At 55.1% G+C, this 19,567-nt stretch overlaps 1 protein-coding gene across 2 annotated transcripts in view; it reads right to left on the bottom strand.

The window, feature by feature from the left end:
• The window catches only part of LOC118400675 (inaD-like protein), a 309,349-nt gene that overhangs the window by 259,527 nt on the left and 30,255 nt on the right, over positions 1 to 19,567 (bottom strand). For both annotated transcript variants that reach the window (XM_052475280.1, XM_052475281.1), the window contains 2 exons: positions 4,479 to 4,558; positions 3,447 to 3,503 (listed from right to left, as the gene is read on the bottom strand). In XM_052475280.1, the coding sequence (XP_052331240.1) occupies positions 3,447 to 3,503; positions 4,479 to 4,558 (137 nt within the window). The remainder of the gene's footprint in view (positions 1 to 3,446; positions 3,504 to 4,478; positions 4,559 to 19,567) is intronic.

Here is a 19,567-nt window from a genome sequence, read left to right as displayed (position 1 = left end):
TAGTTTAGACAGACAGCTCTGTGCGTCCAACATGTCAATACCTCTCATAAATACAAGTAGTGATGAAGTCAATCAGGAGAGATTGACATGCATATAATTAATGTTAACTCTCTGTGTACATCCAAGGGCCAGCCGTGCTGCCATGTTCTGAGCCAATTGCAATTTTCCTAAGTCCCTTTTTGTGGCACCTGACCCCATGACAGAACAGTAGTCCAGGTGTGACAAAACTAGGGCCTGTAGGACCTGCCTTGTTGATAGTGCTGTTAAGAATGTAGAGTAGCGCTTTATTATAGACAGACTTCTCCCCATCTTAGTTACCGTTGTATCAATATGCTTTGACCATTAGTTTACCCTAGCACTTTGAGATATCAGCTGATGTACGAAGGGCTATATAAATAAATTTGATTTGACTAGCTTTAAGCACCAGCTGTCAGAGCAGCTCACAGATTACTGTACCTGCACATAGCCCATCTATAATTTAGCCCAAACAACTACCTCTTCCCCTACTGTATTTATTTATTTAGCACCCCATTATTTCTATCTCTACATTATCGCACATTTTTCCACTGCAAATCTACCATTCCAGTGTTTTACTTGCTATATTCTATTTACTTCGCCACCATGGCCTTTTTTTTTCTTTACCTCCCTTATCTCACCTCACTTTCTCACATTATATATAGACTTATTTTTCTACTGTATTATTGACTGTATGTTTGTTTTACTCCATGTGTAACTCTGTGTTGTTATATGTGTCGAACTGCTTTGCTTTATCTTGGCCAGGTCGCAATTGTAAATGAGAACTTGTTCTCAACTTGCCTACCTGGTTAAATAAAAGGTGAAATAAAATAAATTACACATTATCTATTACAAGATTTAGTTGATTTTAGGGTTTAGTGAAGTTTAGGGTTTAGTGAATGATTTGTCCCAAATCAATCTGTTTATTATCTATGCATAGTCTCTTCACCCCTACTTAACTGTACAAATTACCTTGACTAACCTGTACCACCGCACATTGACTCGGTACCAGTATCCCCTGTATACAGCATCATTACTGTTATTTTATTGTGTAACTTTTTATTTTTACTTTAGTTTATTTGGTAAATATTTTCTTAACTCTTTATTGAACTGCACTGTTGGTTAAGGGATTGCAAGTAAGCATTTCACGGTAAAGTCTACACATCCTGTATTCGGCACGTGACAAATAACATTTTATTTGAAATAATGCTCAAAGCCAGTGGCATGTCATTAGTAAATATTGAAAAAAGTAAGGGGCCTAGACAGCTGCCCTGGGGAATAACTGATTCTACCTGGATTATGTTCCATTAAATAGCATCCTCTGTGTTCTGTTAGACAGGTAACTCTTTATCCACAATATTGCAGAGGGTGTAAAGCCTACACATAAATTTTTCCAGCAGCAGACTATGCTCGATAATGTCAAAAGCCACACTGAAGTCTAGCAAATTATTGATTTCATGAACCTTGTTTCTTAAGCCTCTCATGTTAAAGTGGGCTATTGTGAGCACTTTTCTTCAGGGATGCTTACTTGTTTTCATTGCGTTACTGGGAAGATTGTGTCTACCAACGCCTCTGGTGTAATGTACATTTGCTGAAGCATTATGACAACTCCATGTCACAATGGTAGGGATGAGCTGAGCTGGGCTTGGGTCATTGATAAATCATTGTCTCAATGCAGCCTTATAATGCTGTGAAAGGATCCAGGAACCCAAATGATTTGGGTGGATCCCATCCTCCTTATAAAACGTGTTTTGTTTCCAAAAGGTATTGAAATTGTCAACAAAAGTTATACCCATTGAGCTGCAGTAATCACATAGCCCGTTGTGAAGAGAAAGAATCCTGCTTAAGCATTTAATGCCATGATTCAGAGAGGGAACAGGGCCAGATGGGTCTAGCAGAGAGTCAATCAGCTCTTTAAAATCCAGTTTCAACTGTTCAGAGCTACCCTTCATGTCATTAAAACCCACGTCCTTTACTCAAGCTCCGGGATAGGACATTGTTCCTGGTGCAAAAACAGTCACATTCCTTACCATGGAGCTGCCCAACATCACAGCTGGCAAGAATGACAAGGAAATCCACCCACACCCTTGCTTCACAGAATTCAGAGAACCCTTTATGGACGGGCAGGAAGAAGGATAACTTGAGCCCATTTCTCCTGGCGCAGTCCTCCGTCAGATGGAGATCCAGAGCAGGGACGGAAGGTTGGCGATATCGACTTCAAAATCGTAGTAAGCACTGCGGCCGACAAGACGCAGGCACCCCCAGCGACGAAGGTGCAAGAAGATCCAGGACGGCCAAAATATTTGTTGTTTACATCCAACATGCAGGAACGCCTTCCAGCCACCAGCGCATGTAAATGTTCCACTCTGCGTTTTCCCCAGTTTCTTACGTAGGCTGGTGATCTGCGTGATCAAGGAAGCCACCTCAAGCCTATAATCCTCGGCAAGCAAACAATTGCCACATCGGAACTCTGAGTGATCCGGTTTGTCCCGAAACAAAGCGTAGTAGATACAGCTCCTACAGCGCAGGAACCGTTGATTTATTTCTCCAGACAAAGAGGGCTCCATTGCTAAACTCATCTGGTAGCAACTTCGTTAGCTTGATGGCAGCGTAGCGTCTCTGTCAAGCAGGCTTCAACCTGTCTGTTAAGCAGGATTCTGGGACAAAAAAATTGCGGTCCTAGCTGTGAAAAGCTAACCGCTTCGTGGAATCCACGCAAAAACAAGTTAGGTATTCGTATTTAATGAATAGTGGTTTTGTTTTAATCCAAAATAACAAACAGAGCTTATCATGAGGTACTCTACCTCAGGCAAGCAATACCTCAAGGCTTAATATTAGACATCGCGCACCAGCTGTTATTGACAAATAGACACACCTCGTCTTACCGGACGTAGCAGTTCTGTCCTGCCAGTACATGGAAAACCCAGCCATATTATCCGTAACATCAGATATCGCAATTTTAATGTCCCGCTGGTAGGATAGTCTCGAACGGACCTCATCCAGTTTATTCTTACCCACTCACCAACAAATTTTCACAAGGCACATCGATCTCCACCCCCTGTACCTCAGTCTGTTCTTCATGCGAATGATGGGGATTTGGGCCTGGTCTCGGAGAAACAGTATGTCCTTTGCTTTAGACTCATTAAAGGAAAAAAATCTTCATCCAGTTCGAGGTGAGTAATCGCCGTTCTGATGTCCAGAAGCTCTTCTCGGTCATAAGAGACGGTAGCAGCAACATTATGTACAAAATAAGTTACAAACAACGTGAGAAAACACACAAAATAGCACAGTTGGTTGGGAGCCCGTAAATGGCAGTCATCCCCCTCCGGCGCCATTCTTTAACATCCCTGTGATAACTGGGGACGTTTTGTCAAAGGGAACTGTGTGGCATAAGCATTAAGCTCCAATATTTTATGGTAACTGGTGGTCACCTTGGAGTAATTCTGTAGTTCAGCATCATCTTCAATAACAGGGTCCAGTTCAACCACCTGGGAGGGAAAACACACAAATAATGGTCATTATAAACTGGGTGGCTGGAGCCCTGAATGCTGATTGGCTGACAAAACATTTATTTTTACTGTTCTAATTACATTGGTAACCAGTTTATAATAGCAATCATTTGTGTTATATGACCAATATACCACGGCAACAGGCTGTATCCGCGTCAAGGACAGCCCTTACATGCTGACGCGTACATAAGCATGGCAAAATAAATGTACACATACATGTTATTCAATCATTGCACCCACACTGATCACAAGCATCTGCGTAGCCAGGCGCTAAAATAGTGGTTTTATTTGTGACGCTTGACACGCTGCAAGTCCTGCCTCTCCCATCTCCTCATTGTATTTTAGGAGCATATACCCACGTGGGTGATTGAAAGATGAACTAAGGTTTACACTCCAGTCCAGTTGGTGGTGGTGATGCACCTTAAAGTTGGTTGCAACCATCATATAAAATCCCAAAAAGCCTGAAGGAAGAAAGATTACTAGAAACAGGCTCGGTATACCTTTTTATCTGTGGATTAATTGTCGGAGAAGAGGACCTTGTGCATTTCATGTAAAATAACAACCCAATGTTTATATCCCAGGACAAATTAGTTAGCAACAGCAAGCTAGCTAGCTAAATTGACGGAAATTAATAAAGTTGGTTCAGAGTTCATTTTGATATAGGAACATGGGTCTTGATCGCGTCTGGTGTGGGTGGACAAAATCAACATGCGTGTGATAGCGGTTGTGCAAGCGGTCTGGTCAGCATGTTAGCTGTGGTATATTTGGCCATATACCACAACCCCTCGTAGCTTATTGCTTAATTATATAATTTCTTCCCTATGGGATGATCAAACCTTGCTTGATATCAAATCAAACTGTTACTGATTGACATGACTGATTTCTCAGAGCTTGTCTATGGTGTGTTGGTATTCTGTCCATATGTTAATTTCCTGCTGTCAGTTAGAATCTCACCAGAACATCGTACTGTGGCCCCAGAGACTGCTCCCATTTGTCCTTCAGCTCCAGCTCAGACAGAGAGATCTCCTCCACACCTGTAAGACACAAAGACAGTGTCAATGCACATGTTAATAACTCTGGGACGTGAGGAACGACACAAAACATGTTCAATTTTATTTTGAATGGAACTTCGCTGTTAAGGGCAATTCCACCACTTTACAACCTCACTTTCATCTTCCCCGGCACTATACCAGTGTCAACATATGTGAAAACGGCACATTTACATTTTGTAGAAAACAGCAAAAGTTCAAACAAACAAAAAACTTGTTTGGGCTAAGAAATCATTGTTTTTTACTTTTAATCCTACCTGTCACAGAGAAGCATTTTTTTTTAGGACCATTCTTATTATATTTTTAACCAGATTATAGAAACCTGCTGTTTTCACAGATCCTGGTGGCAGAATTTCCCTTTAAGCTTAACTGAGTGAGAAGTCAACCCCGGGACACTGACAGGGTAACAAGATTGCTGCTTGTGATCCAGGAAGTAATGAGAGACATGAGTTCGGCTCCCCCACAACTGTACTGTAGGACTTTTTACAGTGAACCTGGGGGGAAATCAGCAGCAGGACATGAAGGAGAAATTATTTTACGCTGCGTGTTCATTACCAGTGTAAAGATGTAAAGAGAAACTCCTCAGAGCTAGCTCCCTGGGACTGACCACAACCACTCCCAACACACATGGAACCGTTTGAGTCCTACATGGTGTGTGTGTGTCTCTCTCGCTTTCTGTCAGCCCAGTGTGTAAAAACCCAAAGGCTTGTGACATGAGCTCCAGTACTGCACCTGATTAATTAACATGGCTAACCACTCGCCGCTGAGCAATTCCTCTCCAATGTTTCACTGAATAAATAGCCTAATACATGGTTTTGGGCTGTCAAGAAGGAAGGAACATCTGTGGGCCAGGCGGAGGACACGCACGAACACACATACCCACCCCAAACTGTTGCCACAAAGTTGGAAGTGACGCAAGTGCCTTAATGTGTTCGGACCGCAGGAAGAGTATTTGCCTTGGCAACAGCTAATGGGCATCCCTGATGAATATAATACACACACCCTAAATATTTACAATACATTTCAGTCAGTTAGCAAAGACAAATAGAGGGAAGGAAGAGAGAGGCAAGAGAGAAAGAAAGAGAACAGCTGGACGTGGGAGTCAGGGTGGACGGTGGAGTCAGGGTGGAGTCAGGGTGGACGGTGGAGTCAGGGTGGAGCCAGGGTGGACGGTGGAGTCAGGGTGGAGCCAGGGTGGACGGTAGAGTCAGGGTGGACCGTGGAGTCAGGGTGGAGTCAGGGTGGAGTCAGGGTGGACGGTGGAGTCAGGGTGGAGTCAGGGTGGACGGTGTGGAGTCAGGGTGGACGGTGTGGAGTCAGGGTGGACGGTGTGGAGTCAGGGTGGACGGTGTGGAGTCAGGGTGGACGGTGGAGTCAGGGTGGACCGTGGAGTCAGGGTGGACCGTGGAGTCAGGGTGGAGTCAGGGTGGACGGGAGTCAGGGTGGACGGGAGTCAGGGTGGACGGGAGTCAGGGTGGACGGGAGTCAGGGTGGACGGGAGTCAGGGTGGACGGGAGTCAGGGTGGACGGGAGTCAGGGTGGACGGGAGTCAGGGTGGACGGTGGAGTCAGGGTGGACGGTGGAGTCAGGGTGGACGGTGGAGTCAGGGTGGACGGTGGAGTCAGGGTGGACGGTGGAGTCAGGGTGGACGGTGGAGTCAGGGTGGACGGTGGAGTCAGGGTGGACGGTGGAGTCAGGGTGGACGGTGGAGTCAGGGTGGACGGTGGAGTCAGGGTGGACGGTGGAGTCAGGGTGGACGGTGGAGTCAGGGTGGACGGTGGAGTCAGGGTGGAGTCAGGGTGGACGGTGGAGTCAGGGTGGACGGTGGAGTCAGGGGTGGACGGTGGAGTCAGGGTGGACGGTGGAGTCAGGGTAGAGTCAGGGTGGACCGTGGAGTCAGGGTGGACGGTGGAGTCAGGGTGGACGGGGGCCAGGGTGGAGTCAGGGTGGACGGTGGAGTCGGGGTGGAGCCAGGGTGGAGCCAGGGTGGACGGTGGAGTCGGGGTGGAGCCAGGGTGGACGTGGGAGCCAGGGTGGACGGGGAGCCAGGGTGGACGGTGGAGGCAGGGTGGACGGTGGAGTCAGGGTGGAGTCAGGGTGGACGGTGGAGTCAGGGTGGAGTCAGGGTGGACGGTGGAGTCAGGGTGGAGCCAGGGTGGACGTGGGAGTCGGGGTGGAGCCAAGACAAATAGAGGGAAGGAAGAGAGAGGCAAGAGAGAAAGAAAGAGAACAGCTGGACGTGGGAGTCAGGGTGGACGGTGGAGTCAGGGTGGAGTCAGGGTGGACGGTGGAGTCAGGGTGGAGCCAGGGTGGACGGTGGAGTCAGGGTGGAGCCAGGGTGGACGGTGGAGTCAGGGTGGAGCCAGGGTGGACGGTGGAGTCAGGGTGGAGCCAGGGTGGACGGTGGAGTCAGGGTGGAGCCAGGGTGGACGGTGGAGTCAGGGTGGAGTCAGGGTGGACGGTAGAGTCAGGGTGGACCGTGGAGTCAGGGTGGACGGTGGAGTCAGGGTGGAGTCAGGGTCGACGGTGGAGTCAGGGTGGAGTCAGGGTGGACGGTGGAGTCAGGGTGGAGCCAGGGTGGACGGTGGAGTCAGGGTGGAGCCAGGGTGGACGGTGGAGTCAGGGTGGAGTCAGGGTGGACGGTAGAGTCAGGGTGGACGGTGGAGTCAGGGTGGACGGTGGAGTCAGGGTGGACGGTGGAGTCAGGGTGGACGGTGGAGTCAGGGTGGAGTCAGGGTCGACAGTGGAGTCAGGGTGGACGGTGGAGTCAGGGTGGAGTCAGGGTGGACGGTAGAGTCAGGGTGGACGGTGGAGTCAGGGTGGACGGTGGAGTCAGGGTGGAGTCAGGGTCGACGGTGGAGTCAGGGTGGAGTCAGGGTCGACGGTGGAGTCAGGGTGGACGGTAGAGTCAGGGTGGACGGTGGAGTCAGGGTGGACCGTGGAGTCAGGGTGGACCGTGGAGTCAGGGTGGACCGTGGAGTCAGGGTGGACCGTGGAGTCAGGGTGGACCGTGGAGTCAGGGTGGACCGTGGAGTCAGGGTGGAGTCAGGGTGGACGGTGGAGTCAGGGTGGAGGGTGGAGTCAGGGTGGACGGTGGAGTCAGGGTGGACGGTGGAGTCAGGGTGGACGGTGGAGTCAGGGTGGACGGTGGAGTCAGGGTGGACGGTGGAGTCAGGGTGGAGTCAGGGTGGACGGTGGAGTCAGGGTGGAGTCAGGGTGGACGGTGGAGTCAGGGTGGAGTCAGGGTGGACGGTGGAGTCAGGGTGGAGTCAGGGTGGACGGTGGAGTCAGGGTGGAGTCAGGGTGGACGGTGGAGTCAGGGTGGAGTCAGGGTGGACGGTGGAGTCAGGGTGGAGTCAGGGTGGACGGTGGAGTCAGGGTGGAGTCAGGGTGGACGGTGGAGTCAGGGTGGAGTCAGGGTGGACGGTGGAGTCAGGGTGGAGTCAGGGTGGACGGTGGAGTCAGGGTAGAGTCAGGGTGGACGGTGGACGGTGGAGTCGGGGTGGAGCCAGGGTGGACGTGGGAGCCAGGGTGGACGTGGGAGCCAGGGTGGAGCCAGGGTGGACGTGGGAGCCAGGGTGGACGTGGGAGCCAGGGTGGAGCCAGGGTGGACGGTGGAGCCAGGGTGGACGGTGGAGCCAGGGTGGAGTCAAGGTGGACGTGGGAGTGGACGGTGGAGTCAAGGTGGACGTGGGAGTGGACGGTGGAGTCAGGGTGGACGGTGGAGCCAGGGTGGAGCCAGGGTGGACGTGAAAGTCAGGGTAGAGCCAGGGTGGACGGTAGAGTCAGGGTGGAGTCAGGGTGGACGGTGGAGTCAGGGTGGACCGTGGAGTCAGGGTGGAGTCAGGGTCGACGGTGGAGTCAGGGTGGACGGTGGAGTCAGGGTGGACGGTGTGGAGTCAGGGTGGACGGTGGAGTCAGGGTGGACCGTGGAGTCAGGGTGGACCGTGGAGTCAGGGTGGACCGTGGAGTCAGGGTGGACCGTGGAGTCAGGGTGGAGTCAGGGTCGACGGTGGAGTCAGGGTGGAGTCAGGGTCGACGGTGGAGTCAGGGTGGAGTCAGGGTGGACGGTGGAGTCAGGGTGGACGGTGGAGTCAGGGGGACGGGAGTGGACGGTGGAGTCAGGGTGGACGGTGGAGTCAGGGTGGACGGTGGAGTCAGGGTGGACGGTGGAGTCAGGGTGGAGTCAGGGTGGACGGTGGAGTCAGGGTGGAGTCAGGGTGGACGGTGGAGTCAGGGTAGAGTCAGGGTGGACGTGGGAGTCAGGGTGGACGGTGGACGGTGGAGTCGGGTGGAGCCAGGGTGGAGCCAGGGTGGACGTGGGAGCCAGGGTGGACGTGGGAGCCAGGGTGGAGCCAGGGTGGACGTGGGAGCCAGGGTGGACGTGGGAGCCAGGGTGGACGTGGGAGCCAGGGTGGAGCCAGGGTGGACGGTGGAGCCAGGGTGGACGGTGGAGTCAGGGTGGAGTCAAGGTGGACGTGGGAGTGGACGGTGGAGTCAAGGTGGACGTGGGAGTGGACGGTGGAGTCAGGGTGGACGGTGGAGCCAGGGTGGAGCCAGGGTGGACGGGAGAGTCAGGGTAGAGCCAGGGTGGACGGTAGAGTCAGGGTGGAGTCAGGGTGGACGGTAGAGTCAGGGTGGACCGTGGAGTCAGGGTGGAGTCAGGGTCGACGGTGGAGTCAGGGTGGACGGTGGAGTCAGGGTGGACGGTGTGGAGTCAGGGTGGACGGTGGAGTCAGGGTGGACGGTGTGGAGTCAGGGTGGACGGTGGAGTCAGGGTGGACGGTGTGGAGTCAGGGTGGACCGTGGAGTCAGGGTGGAGTCAGGGTCGACGGTGGAGTCAGGTGGACGGAGTCAGGGTGGACGGGAGTCAGGGTGGACGGGAGTCAGGGTGGACGGTAGAGTCAGGGTGGACCGTGGAGTCAGGGTGGAGTCAGGGTGGAGTCAGGGTCGACGGTGGAGTCAGGGTGGACGGTGGAGTCAGGGTGGACGGTGGAGTCAGGGTGGAGTCAGGGTGGAGTCAGGGTGGAGTCAGGGTGGAGTCAGGGTGGAGTCAGGGTGGAGTCAGGGTGGACGGTGGAGTCAGGGTAGAGTCAGGGTGGACGGTGGAGTCAGGGTAGAGTCAGGGTGGACGGTGGAGTCAGGGTGGACGGTGGAGTCGAGGTGGACGGTGGAGTCGGGGTGGAGCCAGGGTGGAGCCAGGGTGGACGGTGGAGTCGGGGTGGAGCAAGGGTGGACGTGGGAGCCAGGGTGGACGTGGGAGCCAGGGTGGACGGTGGAGTCAGGGTGGAGTCAGGGTGGACGGTGGAGTCAGGGTGGACGGTGGAGTCAGGGTGGACGGTGGAGTCAGGGTGGAGCCAGGGTGGACGTGGGAGTCGGGGTGGAGCCAAGACAAATAGAAGGAAGGAAGAGAGAGGCAAGAGAGAAAGAAAGAGAACAGCTGGACGTGGGAGTCAGGGTGGACGGTGGAGTCAGGGTGGAGCCAGGGTGGACGGTGGAGTCAGGGTGGAGCCAGGGTGGACCGTGGAGTCAGGGTGGACGGTGGAGTCAGGGTGGAGTCAGGGTGGACCGTGGAGTCAGGGTGGACGGTGGAGGCAGGGTGGAGTCAGGGTGGACGGTGGAGTCAGGGTGGAGCCAGGGTGGACGGTGGAGTCAGGGTGGAGTCAGGGTGGACGGTGGAGTCAGGGTGGAGTCAGGGTGGACGGTGGAGTCAGGGTGGACGGTGGAGTCAGGGTGGAGTCAGGGTCGACGGTGGAGTCAGGGTGGAGTCAGGGTCGACGGTGGAGTCAGGGTGGACGGTGGAGTCAGGGTGGAGCCAGGGTGGACGTGGGAGTCGGGGTGGAGCCAAGACAAATAGAGGGAAGGAAGAGAGAGGCAAGAGAGAAAGAAAGAGAACAGCTGGACGTGGGAGTCAGGGTGGACGGTGGAGTCAGGGTGGAGTCAGGGTGGACGGTGGAGTCAGGGTGGAGCCAGGGTGGACGGTGGAGTCAGGGTGGAGCCAGGGTGGACGGTGGAGTCAGGGTGGAGCCAGGGTGGACGGTGGAGTCAGGGTGGAGCCAGGGTGGACGGTGGAGTCAGGGTGGAGCGTGGAGTCAGGGTGGACGGTGGAGTCAGGGTGGACGGTGGAGTCAGGGTGGACGGTGGAGTCAGGGTGGAGTCAGGGTCGACGGTGGAGTCAGGGTGGAGTCAGGGTGGACGGTGGAGTCAGGGTGGAGCCAGGGTGGACGGTGGAGTCAGGGTGGAGCCAGGGTGGACGGTGGAGTCAGGGTGGAGTCAGGGTGGACGGTGGAGTCAGGGTGGACGGTGGAGTCAGGGTGGACGGTGGAGTCAGGGTGGACGGTGGAGTCAGGGTGGACGGTGGAGTCAGGGTGGAGTCAGGGTCGACAGTGGAGTCAGGGTGGACGGTGGAGTCAGGGTGGAGTCAGGGTGGACGGTAGAGTCAGGGTGGACGGTGGAGTCAGGGTGGACGGTGGAGTCAGGGTGGAGTCAGGGTCGACGGTGGAGTCAGGGTGGAGTCAGGGTCGACAGTGGAGTCAGGGTGGACGGTGGAGTCAGGGTGGACGGTGGAGTCAGGGTGGACGGTGGAGTCAGGGTGGACCGTGGAGTCAGGGTGGACCGTGGGTCAGGGTCAGGGGTGGACCGTGGAGTCAGGGTGGACCGTGGAGTCAGGGTGGACCGTGGAGTCAGGGTGGACCGTGGAGTCAGGGTGGACCGTGGAGTCAGGGTGGAGTCAGGGTGGAGTCAGGGTGGACGGTGGAGTCAGGGTGGACGGTGGAGTCAGGGTGGACGGTGGAGTCAGGGTGGACGGTGGAGTCAGGGTGGACGGTGGAGTCAGGGTGGACGGTGGAGTCAGGGTGGACGGTGGAGTCAGGGTGGAGTCAGGGTGGACGGTGGAGTCAGGGTGGAGTCAGGGTGGACGGTGGAGTCAGGGTGGAGTCAGGGTGGACGGTGGAGTCAGGGTGGACGGTGGAGTCAGGGTGGACGGTGGAGTCAGGGTGGAGTCAGGGTGGACGGTGGAGTCAGGGTGGAGTCAGGGTGGACGGTGGAGTCAGGGTGGAGTCAGGGTCGACGGTGGAGTCAGGGTGGAGTCAGGGTGGACGGTGGAGTCAGGGTGGAGTCAGGGTGGACGGTGGAGTCAGGGTAGAGTCAGGGTGGATGGTGGACGGTGGAGTCGGGGTGGAGCCAGGGTGGACGTGGGAGCCAGGGTGGACGTGGGAGCCAGGGTGGAGCCAGGGTGGACGTGGGAGCCAGGGTGGACGTGGGAGCCAGGGTGGAGCCAGGGTGGACGGTGGAGCCAGGGTGGACGGTGGAGCCAGGGTGGAGTCAAGGTGGACGTGGGAGTGGACGGTGGAGTCAAGGTGGACGTGGGAGTGGACGGTGGAGTCAGGGTGGACGGTGGAGCCAGGGTGGAGCCAGGGTGGACGTGAAAGTCAGGGTAGAGCCAGGGTGGACGGTAGAGTCAGGGTGGACGGTAGAGTCAGGGTGGACCGTGGAGTCAGGGTGGAGTCAGGGTGGAGTCAGGGTGGACGGTGGAGTCAGGGTGGACGGTGTGGAGTCAGGGTGGACGGTGGAGTCAGGGTGGACGGTGTGGAGTCAGGGTGGACGGTGGAGTCAGGGTGGACGGTGTGGAGTCAGGGTGGACCGTGGAGTCAGGGTGGACCGTGGAGTCAGGGTGGACCGTGGAGTCAGGGTGGAGTCAGGGTCGACGGTGGAGTCAGGGTGGAGTCAGGGTCGACGGTGGAGTCAGGGTGGAGTCAGGGTGGACGGTGGAGTCAGGGTGGACGGTGGAGTCAGGGTGGACGGTGGAGTCAGGGTGGACGGTGGAGTCAGGGTGGACGGTGGAGTCAGGGTGGACGGTGGAGTCAGGGTGGAGTCAGGGTGGACGGTGGAGTCAGGGTGGAGTCAGGGTGGACGGTGGAGTCAGGGTGGAGTCAGGGTGGACGTGGGAGTCAGGGTGGACGGTGGACGGTGGAGTCGGGGTGGAGCCAGGGTGGAGCCAGGGTGGACGTGGGAGCCAGGGTGGACGTGGGAGCCAGGGTGGAGCCAGGGTGGACGTGGGAGCCAGGGTGGACGTGGGAGCCAGGGTGGACGTGGGAGCCAGGGTGGAGCCAGGGTGGACGGTGGAGCCAGGGTGGACTGTGGAGCCAGGGTGGAGTCAAGGTGGACGTGGGAGTGGACGGTGGAGTCAAGGTGGACGTGGGAGTGGACGGTGGAGTCAGGGTGGACGGTGGAGCCAGGGTGGAGCCAGGGTGGACGGTAGAGTAAGGGTGGAGTCAGGGTGGACGGTAGAGTCAGGGTGGAGTCAGGGTGGACGGTAGAGTCAGGGTGGACCGTGGAGTCAGGGTGGAGTCAGGGTGGAGTCAGGGTCGACGGTGGAGTCAGGGTGGACGGTGGAGTCAGGGTGGACGGTGTGGAGTCAGGGTGGACCGTGGAGTCAGGGTGGACCGTGGAGTCAGGGTGGACCGTGGAGTCAGGGTGGACCGTGGAGTCAGGGTGGACCGTGGAGTCAGGGTGGAGTCAGGGTCGACGGTGGAGTCAGGGTGGACGGGAGTCAGGGTGGACGGGAGTCAGGGTGGACGGGAGTCAGGGTGGACGGTAGAGTCAGGGTGGACCGTGGAGTCAGGGTGGAGTCAGGGTGGAGTCAGGGTCGACGGTGGAGTCAGGGTGGACGGTGGAGTCAGGGTGGACGGTGGAGTCAGGGTGGAGTCAGGGTGGAGTCAGGGTGGAGTCAGGGTGGAGTCAGGGTGGAGTCAGGGTGGAGTCAGGGTGGACGGTGGAGTCAGGGTAGAGTCAGGGTGGACGGTGGAGTCAGGGTAGAGTCAGGGTGGACGGTGGAGTCAGGGTGGACGGTGGAGTCGAGGTGGACGGTGGAGTCGGGTGGAGCCAGGGTGGAGCCAGGGTGGACGGTGGAGTCGGGTGGAGCAAGGGTGGACGGGGAGCCAGGGTGGACGGGGAGCCAGGGTGGACGGTGGAGTCAGGGTGGAGTCAGGGTGGACGGTGGAGTCAGGGTGGACGGTGGAGTCAGGGTGGACGGTGGAGTCAGGGTGGAGCCAGGGTGGACGTGGGAGTCGGGTGGAGCCAAGACAAATAGAGGGAAGGAAGAGAGAGGCAAGAGAGAAAGAAAGAGAACAGCTGGACGTGGAGTCAGGGTGGACGGTGGAGTCAGGGTGGAGCCAGGGTGGACGGTGGAGTCAGGGTGGAGCCAGGGTGGACCGTGGAGTCAGGGTGGACGGTGGAGTCAGGGTGGAGTCAGGGTGGACCGTGGAGTCAGGGTGGACGGTGGAGTCAGGGTGGAGCCAGGGTGGACGGTGGAGTCAGGGTGGAGCCAGGGTGGACGGTGGAGTCAGGGTGGAGCCAGGGTGGACGGTGGAGTCAGGGTGGAGCCAGGGTGGACGGTGGAGTCAGGGTGGAGCCAGGGTGGACGGTGGAGTCAGGGTGGAGCCAGGGTGGACGGTAGAGTCAGGGTGGAGTCAGGGTGGACGGTAGAGTCAGGGTGGACCGTGGAGTCAGGGGTGGACGGTGGAGTCAGGGTGGACCGTGGAGTCAGGGTGGACCGTGGAGTCAGGGTGGACCGTGGAGTCAGGGTGGACGGTGGAGTCAGGGTGGAGTCAGGGTCGACGGTGGAGTCAGGGTGGAGTCAGGGTGGACGGTGGAGTCAGGGTGGAGCCAGGGTGGACGGTGGAGTCAGGGTGGAGTCAGGGTGGACGGTAGAGTCAGGGTGGACCGTGGAGTCAGGGTGGACGGTGGAGTCAGGGTGGAGTCAGGGTCGACGGTGGAGTCAGGGTGGACGGTAGAGTCAGGGTGGACGGTAGAGTCAGGGTGGACCGTGGAGTCAGGGTGGACCGTGGAGTCAGGGTGGACCGTGGAGTCAGGGTGGACCGTGGAGTCAGGGTGGACCGTGGAGTCAGGGTGGACCGTGGAGTCAGGGTGGACCGTGGAGTCAGGGTGGACGGTGGAGTCAGGGTGGACGGTGGAGTCAGGGTGGACGGTGGAGTCAGGGTGGACGGTGGAGTCAGGGTGGACGGTGGAGTCAGGGTGGACGGTGGAGTCAGGGTGGACGGTGGAGTCAGGGTGGACGGTGGAGTCAGGGTGGACGGTGGAGTCAGGGTGGAGTCAGGGTAGAGTCAGGGTAGAGTCAGGGTGGACGTGGGAGTCAGGGTGGACGGTGGAGTCGGGGTGGAGCCAGGGTGGAGCCAGGGTGGACGTGGGAGCCAGGGTGGACGTGGGAGCCAGGGTGGAGCCAGGGTGGACGTGGGAGCCAGGGTGGACGTGGGAGCCAGGGTGGAGCCAGGGTGGACGGTGGAGCCAGGGTGGACGGTGGAGTCAGGGTGGAGTCAAGGTGGACGGGGAGTGGACGGTGGAGTCAGGGTGGACGGTGGAGCCAGGGTGGACGTGAAAGTCAGGGTAGAGCCAGGGTGGACGTGGGAGTCAGGGTGGAGTCAAGGTGGACGTGAAAGTCAGGGTAGAGCCAGGGTGGACGTGGGAGTCAGGGTGGAGTCAAGGTGGACGTGGGAGTGGACGGTGGAGTCAGGGTGGAGCCAGGGTGGACGGTGGAGTCAGGGTGGAGCCAGGGTGGACGGTGGAGTCAGGGTGGAGCCAGGGTGGACGGTGGAGTCAGGGTGGAGTCAAGGTGGACGTGGGAGTGGACGGTGGAGTCAGGGTGGACGGTGGAGCCAGGGTGGACGTGAAAGTCAGGGTAGAGCCAGGGGTGGACGTGGGAGTCAGGGTGGACGGTGGAGCCAGGGTGGAGCCAGGGTGGACGTGGGAGTCAGGGTGGACGTGGGAGTCAGGGTGGACGTGGGAGTCAGGGTGGACAAGCACAATCAGACTGGTTCAAGTGTTAAGTTACTGTACTGGCATAGTGGCACTACCGTAAGAGATTTTTTTGCAAATGTGTTGTGTAATGAATGTACTGTGAATGTCAATGGTTCAGACATACATTGTTCTACGTGATTGACAGCTCATTGTGCCACTACACTGAACTACAGTAAAAACTAAAAAGCCCACATCAGCGCTTCAGTTAAGACTCACTCAAAACCTCCACGTGGACATCAGCCAACAGTTGTTCTGCAGTGGAATGGACTAGAATCAGTTTCTAACATCTTCAACTTTCAATGATTCTAATACATATAACAATGCATGTATTTGTCCCAAACGGCACCCTATTCCCTAGGACACTACTTTGAGCACTCTGTTCAAAATAAGTGCACTATACACTGAGTGTACAAAACATTAGGAACACCTTCCTAATATTGAGTTGCACTCGGGGCATGGACTCTACAAGGTGTTGAAAGTGTTCCACAGGGATGCTGGCCCATGTTGACTCCAATGCCTCCCACAGTGTGTCAAGTTGGCTGGATGTCCTTTCCGTGGTGGACCATTCTTGATAGACACACGAAGCTGTTGAGCTTTGGGGTTCTTGACACACTCAAAAATCGGTGCGCCTGGTACTTACTACCATTTGGGACAGAATTCATGCATTTCTGCTTCAGGTGTTACTTCCCTAGCTATCATCTTTAAAATGAGACAAACATACACTACATGACCAACAGTATGTGGACACCTGATCGTCGTACATCACTTTCCAAAATCATAACCCTCTTTTGTTCCATCCAGTAACTAGCTAACACCAGACACATATGAAAAGGGGAGACATGTACAGTGCCTGCAGAAAGTATTCAAACCCCTTAACTTATTCAACATTTTGTTGTTGCAGACTGAATTTGTCACAGCCATCTACAGACAAATAGCACATAATGAAAAAGTAAAAACAGATTTTTGGAATATTTTGTGCAAATGTATTTTTGTACACCCCTGAGTAAATAATACATGTTAGAATCACCTTTAGCAGCGATTACACCCGTGAGTCTAAGATCTTTGCACACCTGGATTGTACAATATTTGTACATTATTCTGTTTTAAACTCTTCAAGCTCTGTCAAGTTGATTGTTGATCATTGATAGACAGCCATTTTCAAGTCTTGCCATAGATTTTTAAGTCAAAACTGTAACTAGGCCACTCGGGAGCACTCAATGTCATCTTGTAAGCAACTCCAGTGTATATTTGGCCTTGTGTTTTAGGTTATTGTCCTGCTGAAAGGTGAATTTGTCTATCAGTGTCTGTTGGAAAGCAGACTGAAACAGGTTTTCCTCTAGGATTTTGCCTGTGCTTAGCTCTATTCTGTTTCTTTTTATCCTAAAATAACTCCCTAGTCCTTGCTGATTACAAGCATGCCCCTATTATGAGGAATCCACCACCATGTTTCAACATTTTAAGAGTGGGTACTCTTAATGTGTTGGATTGCCACAAACATAATGCTTTGTATTCTGGACAATAAGTACATTTCTTTGCCACATTAGTTGCAGTATTACTTTAGTGCATTATTGCAAACAGGATGCATGTTTTGGAATATTTTTATTCTGTACAGGCTTCCTTCTTTCCGTCTGTCATTTTTTATTAGTATTGTGGAGTAACTACAATCTTGTTGATCCATCCTCCATTGTTTTCTTCAATCACAGCTATAAACCCCAGTGGCTGGGCCTGGCTCCCCAGTGGGTGGGCCTGGCTCCCCAGTGGGTGGGCCTGGCTCCCCAGTGGGTGGGCCTGGCTCCCCAGTGGGTGGGCCTGGCTCCCCAGTGGGTGGGCCTGGCTCCCCAGTGGCTGGGCCTGGCTCCCCAGTGGCTGGGCCTGGCTCCCCAGTGGCTGGGCCTGGCTCCCCAGTGGGTGGGCCTGGCTCCCCAGTGGGTGGGCCTGGCTCCCCAGTGGGTGGGCCTGGCTCCCCAGTGGCTGGGCCTGGCTCCCCAGTGGGTGGGCCTGGCTCCCCAGTGGGTGGGCCTGGCTCCCCAGTGGCTGGGCCTGGCTCCCCAGTGGCTGGGCCTGGGCCTAACCCATGGCTACGCCCCTTCCTAGTCATGTGGAATCCATACATTTGGGCCTGATTCCTTTATTTCAATTGACTGATTTTATTATATGAACTGTAACTCAGTAAAATCATTGAAATTGTCAAATGTTGCGTTTATATTTTTGTTCAGTGTCGTTGATGATCCCTGCTGTACAGACACTGGGAGACAAATTCACCTTTCAGCAGGACAATAACCTAAAACACAAGGCCAAATATACAGTTGCTTGCCAAGAGGACACTGAATGTTCCTGAGTGGCCTAGTTACAGTTTTGACTTATATCGACTTGAAAATCTTTGGCAAGACTTGAAAATGGCTGTCTAGAAATGATCAACCACCAACTTGACAGAGCTTGAAGAATAATGTGCAGATATTGTAAAAATCAAAGTGTGCAAAGCTTTTGGAGACTTACCCAGAAATACTCACAGCTGTAATCGCTGCCAAAGTTGATTCTAACATGTACTGACTCGGGGTATGAATACTTATGTAAAATCAGATATTTCTGTATTTTATTTCCAATAAATATGCAAGAATTTATAAAAGCACGTTTTCATTATGCGGTATTGTGTGTTGACAAAATTCAGGCTGTAACAACAAAATATGTAAAAAGTCCAGGGGTGTGAATACTTTCTGAAGGCACTGGGCCATCCAAGTACGACAAGTCAAGCAGACTGTACGTGAGGGAAAACACCAAACGCCTGTGTGTGTGTGTGTGTGTGTGTGTGTGTGTGTGAAATCAGACCGCTCACTTTACAAGGTTAGCAGTCTCCAGTTAGCTCAGAGGGTGTTGTATCCCTCTCCCTAACCGGAGTAATGAAACAAAAAGCCCAGGAGAGATAAGAGTTCCACAGTGATTCAACCTCTTCTAAATCACCTCTGGCACACTGTTCAGCTGACCAATGGCCAATGAAGTGACCAATGCAGCAAGCATCTGAGAGTCACAGGAAATTAGTTCATAGATCTTTGGATGCTTTCCCCAAGACGTTTTGAAAATTACTGTATAGAGTAGTAAACACATTTGTCATAGTAATCTTCCCCTCTGATGCTGGATGGTAATTAGAAATGGCAGGAGAGAGGTTGAACTCAGTGGACTGCAGATGGCAGGAGGGAGGTTGAACTCAGTGGACTGCAGATGGCAGGAGGGAGGTTGAACTCAGTGGACTGCAGATGGCTGGAGAGAGGTTGAACTCAGTGGACTGCAGATGGCTGGAGGGAGGTTGAACTCAGTGGACTGCAGATGGCTGGAGGGAGGTTGAACTCAGTGGACTGCAGATGGCAGGAGGGAGGTTGAACTCAGTGGACTGCAGATGGCTGGAGGGAGGTTGAACTCAGTGGACTGCAGATGGCAGGAGGGAGGTTGAACTCAGCCGACTGCAGATGGCAGGAGGGAGGTTGAACTCAGTGGACTGCAGATGGCAGGAGGGAGGTTGAACTCAGTGGACTGCAGATGGCAGGAGGGAGGTTGAACTCAGTGGACTGCAGATGGCTGGAGGGAGGTTGAACTCAGTGGACTGCAGATGGCAGGAGGGAGGTTGAACTCAGTGGACTGCAGATGGCAGGAGGGAGGTTGAACTCAGTGGACTGCAGATGGCAGGAGGGAGGTTGAACTCAGTGGACTGCAGATGGCTGGAGAGAGGTTGAACTCAGTGGACTGCAGATGGCTGGAGGGAGGTTGAACTCAGTGGACTGCAGATGGCTGGAGGGAGGTTGAACTCAGTGGACTGCAGATGGCAGGAGGGAGGTTGAACTCAGTGGACTGCAGATGGCAGGAGGGAGGTTGAACTCAGTGGACTGCAGATGGCAGGAGAGAGGTTGAACTCAGTGGACTGCAGATGGCTGGAGGGAGGTTGAACTCAGTGGACTGCAGATGGCTGGAGGGAGGTTGAACTCAGTGGACTGCAGATGGCAGGAGGGAGGTTGAACTCAGCCGACTGCAGATGGCAGGAGGGAGGTTGAACTCAGTGGACTGCAGATGGCTGGAGGGAGGTTGAACTCAGTGGACTGCAGATGGCTGGAGGGAGGTTGAACTCAGTGGACTGCAGATGGCTGGAGGGAGGTTGAACTCAGTGGACTGCAGATGGCAGGAGGGAGGTTG

The sequence above is a fragment of the Oncorhynchus keta genome, chromosome 22 (genome assembly GCF_023373465.1).
Source record: "Oncorhynchus keta strain PuntledgeMale-10-30-2019 chromosome 22, Oket_V2, whole genome shotgun sequence".
In the NCBI taxonomy this organism is placed as follows: Eukaryota; Metazoa; Chordata; class Actinopteri; order Salmoniformes; family Salmonidae; genus Oncorhynchus; species Oncorhynchus keta.
This window is presented reverse-complemented; position numbering and strand designations above follow the sequence as displayed.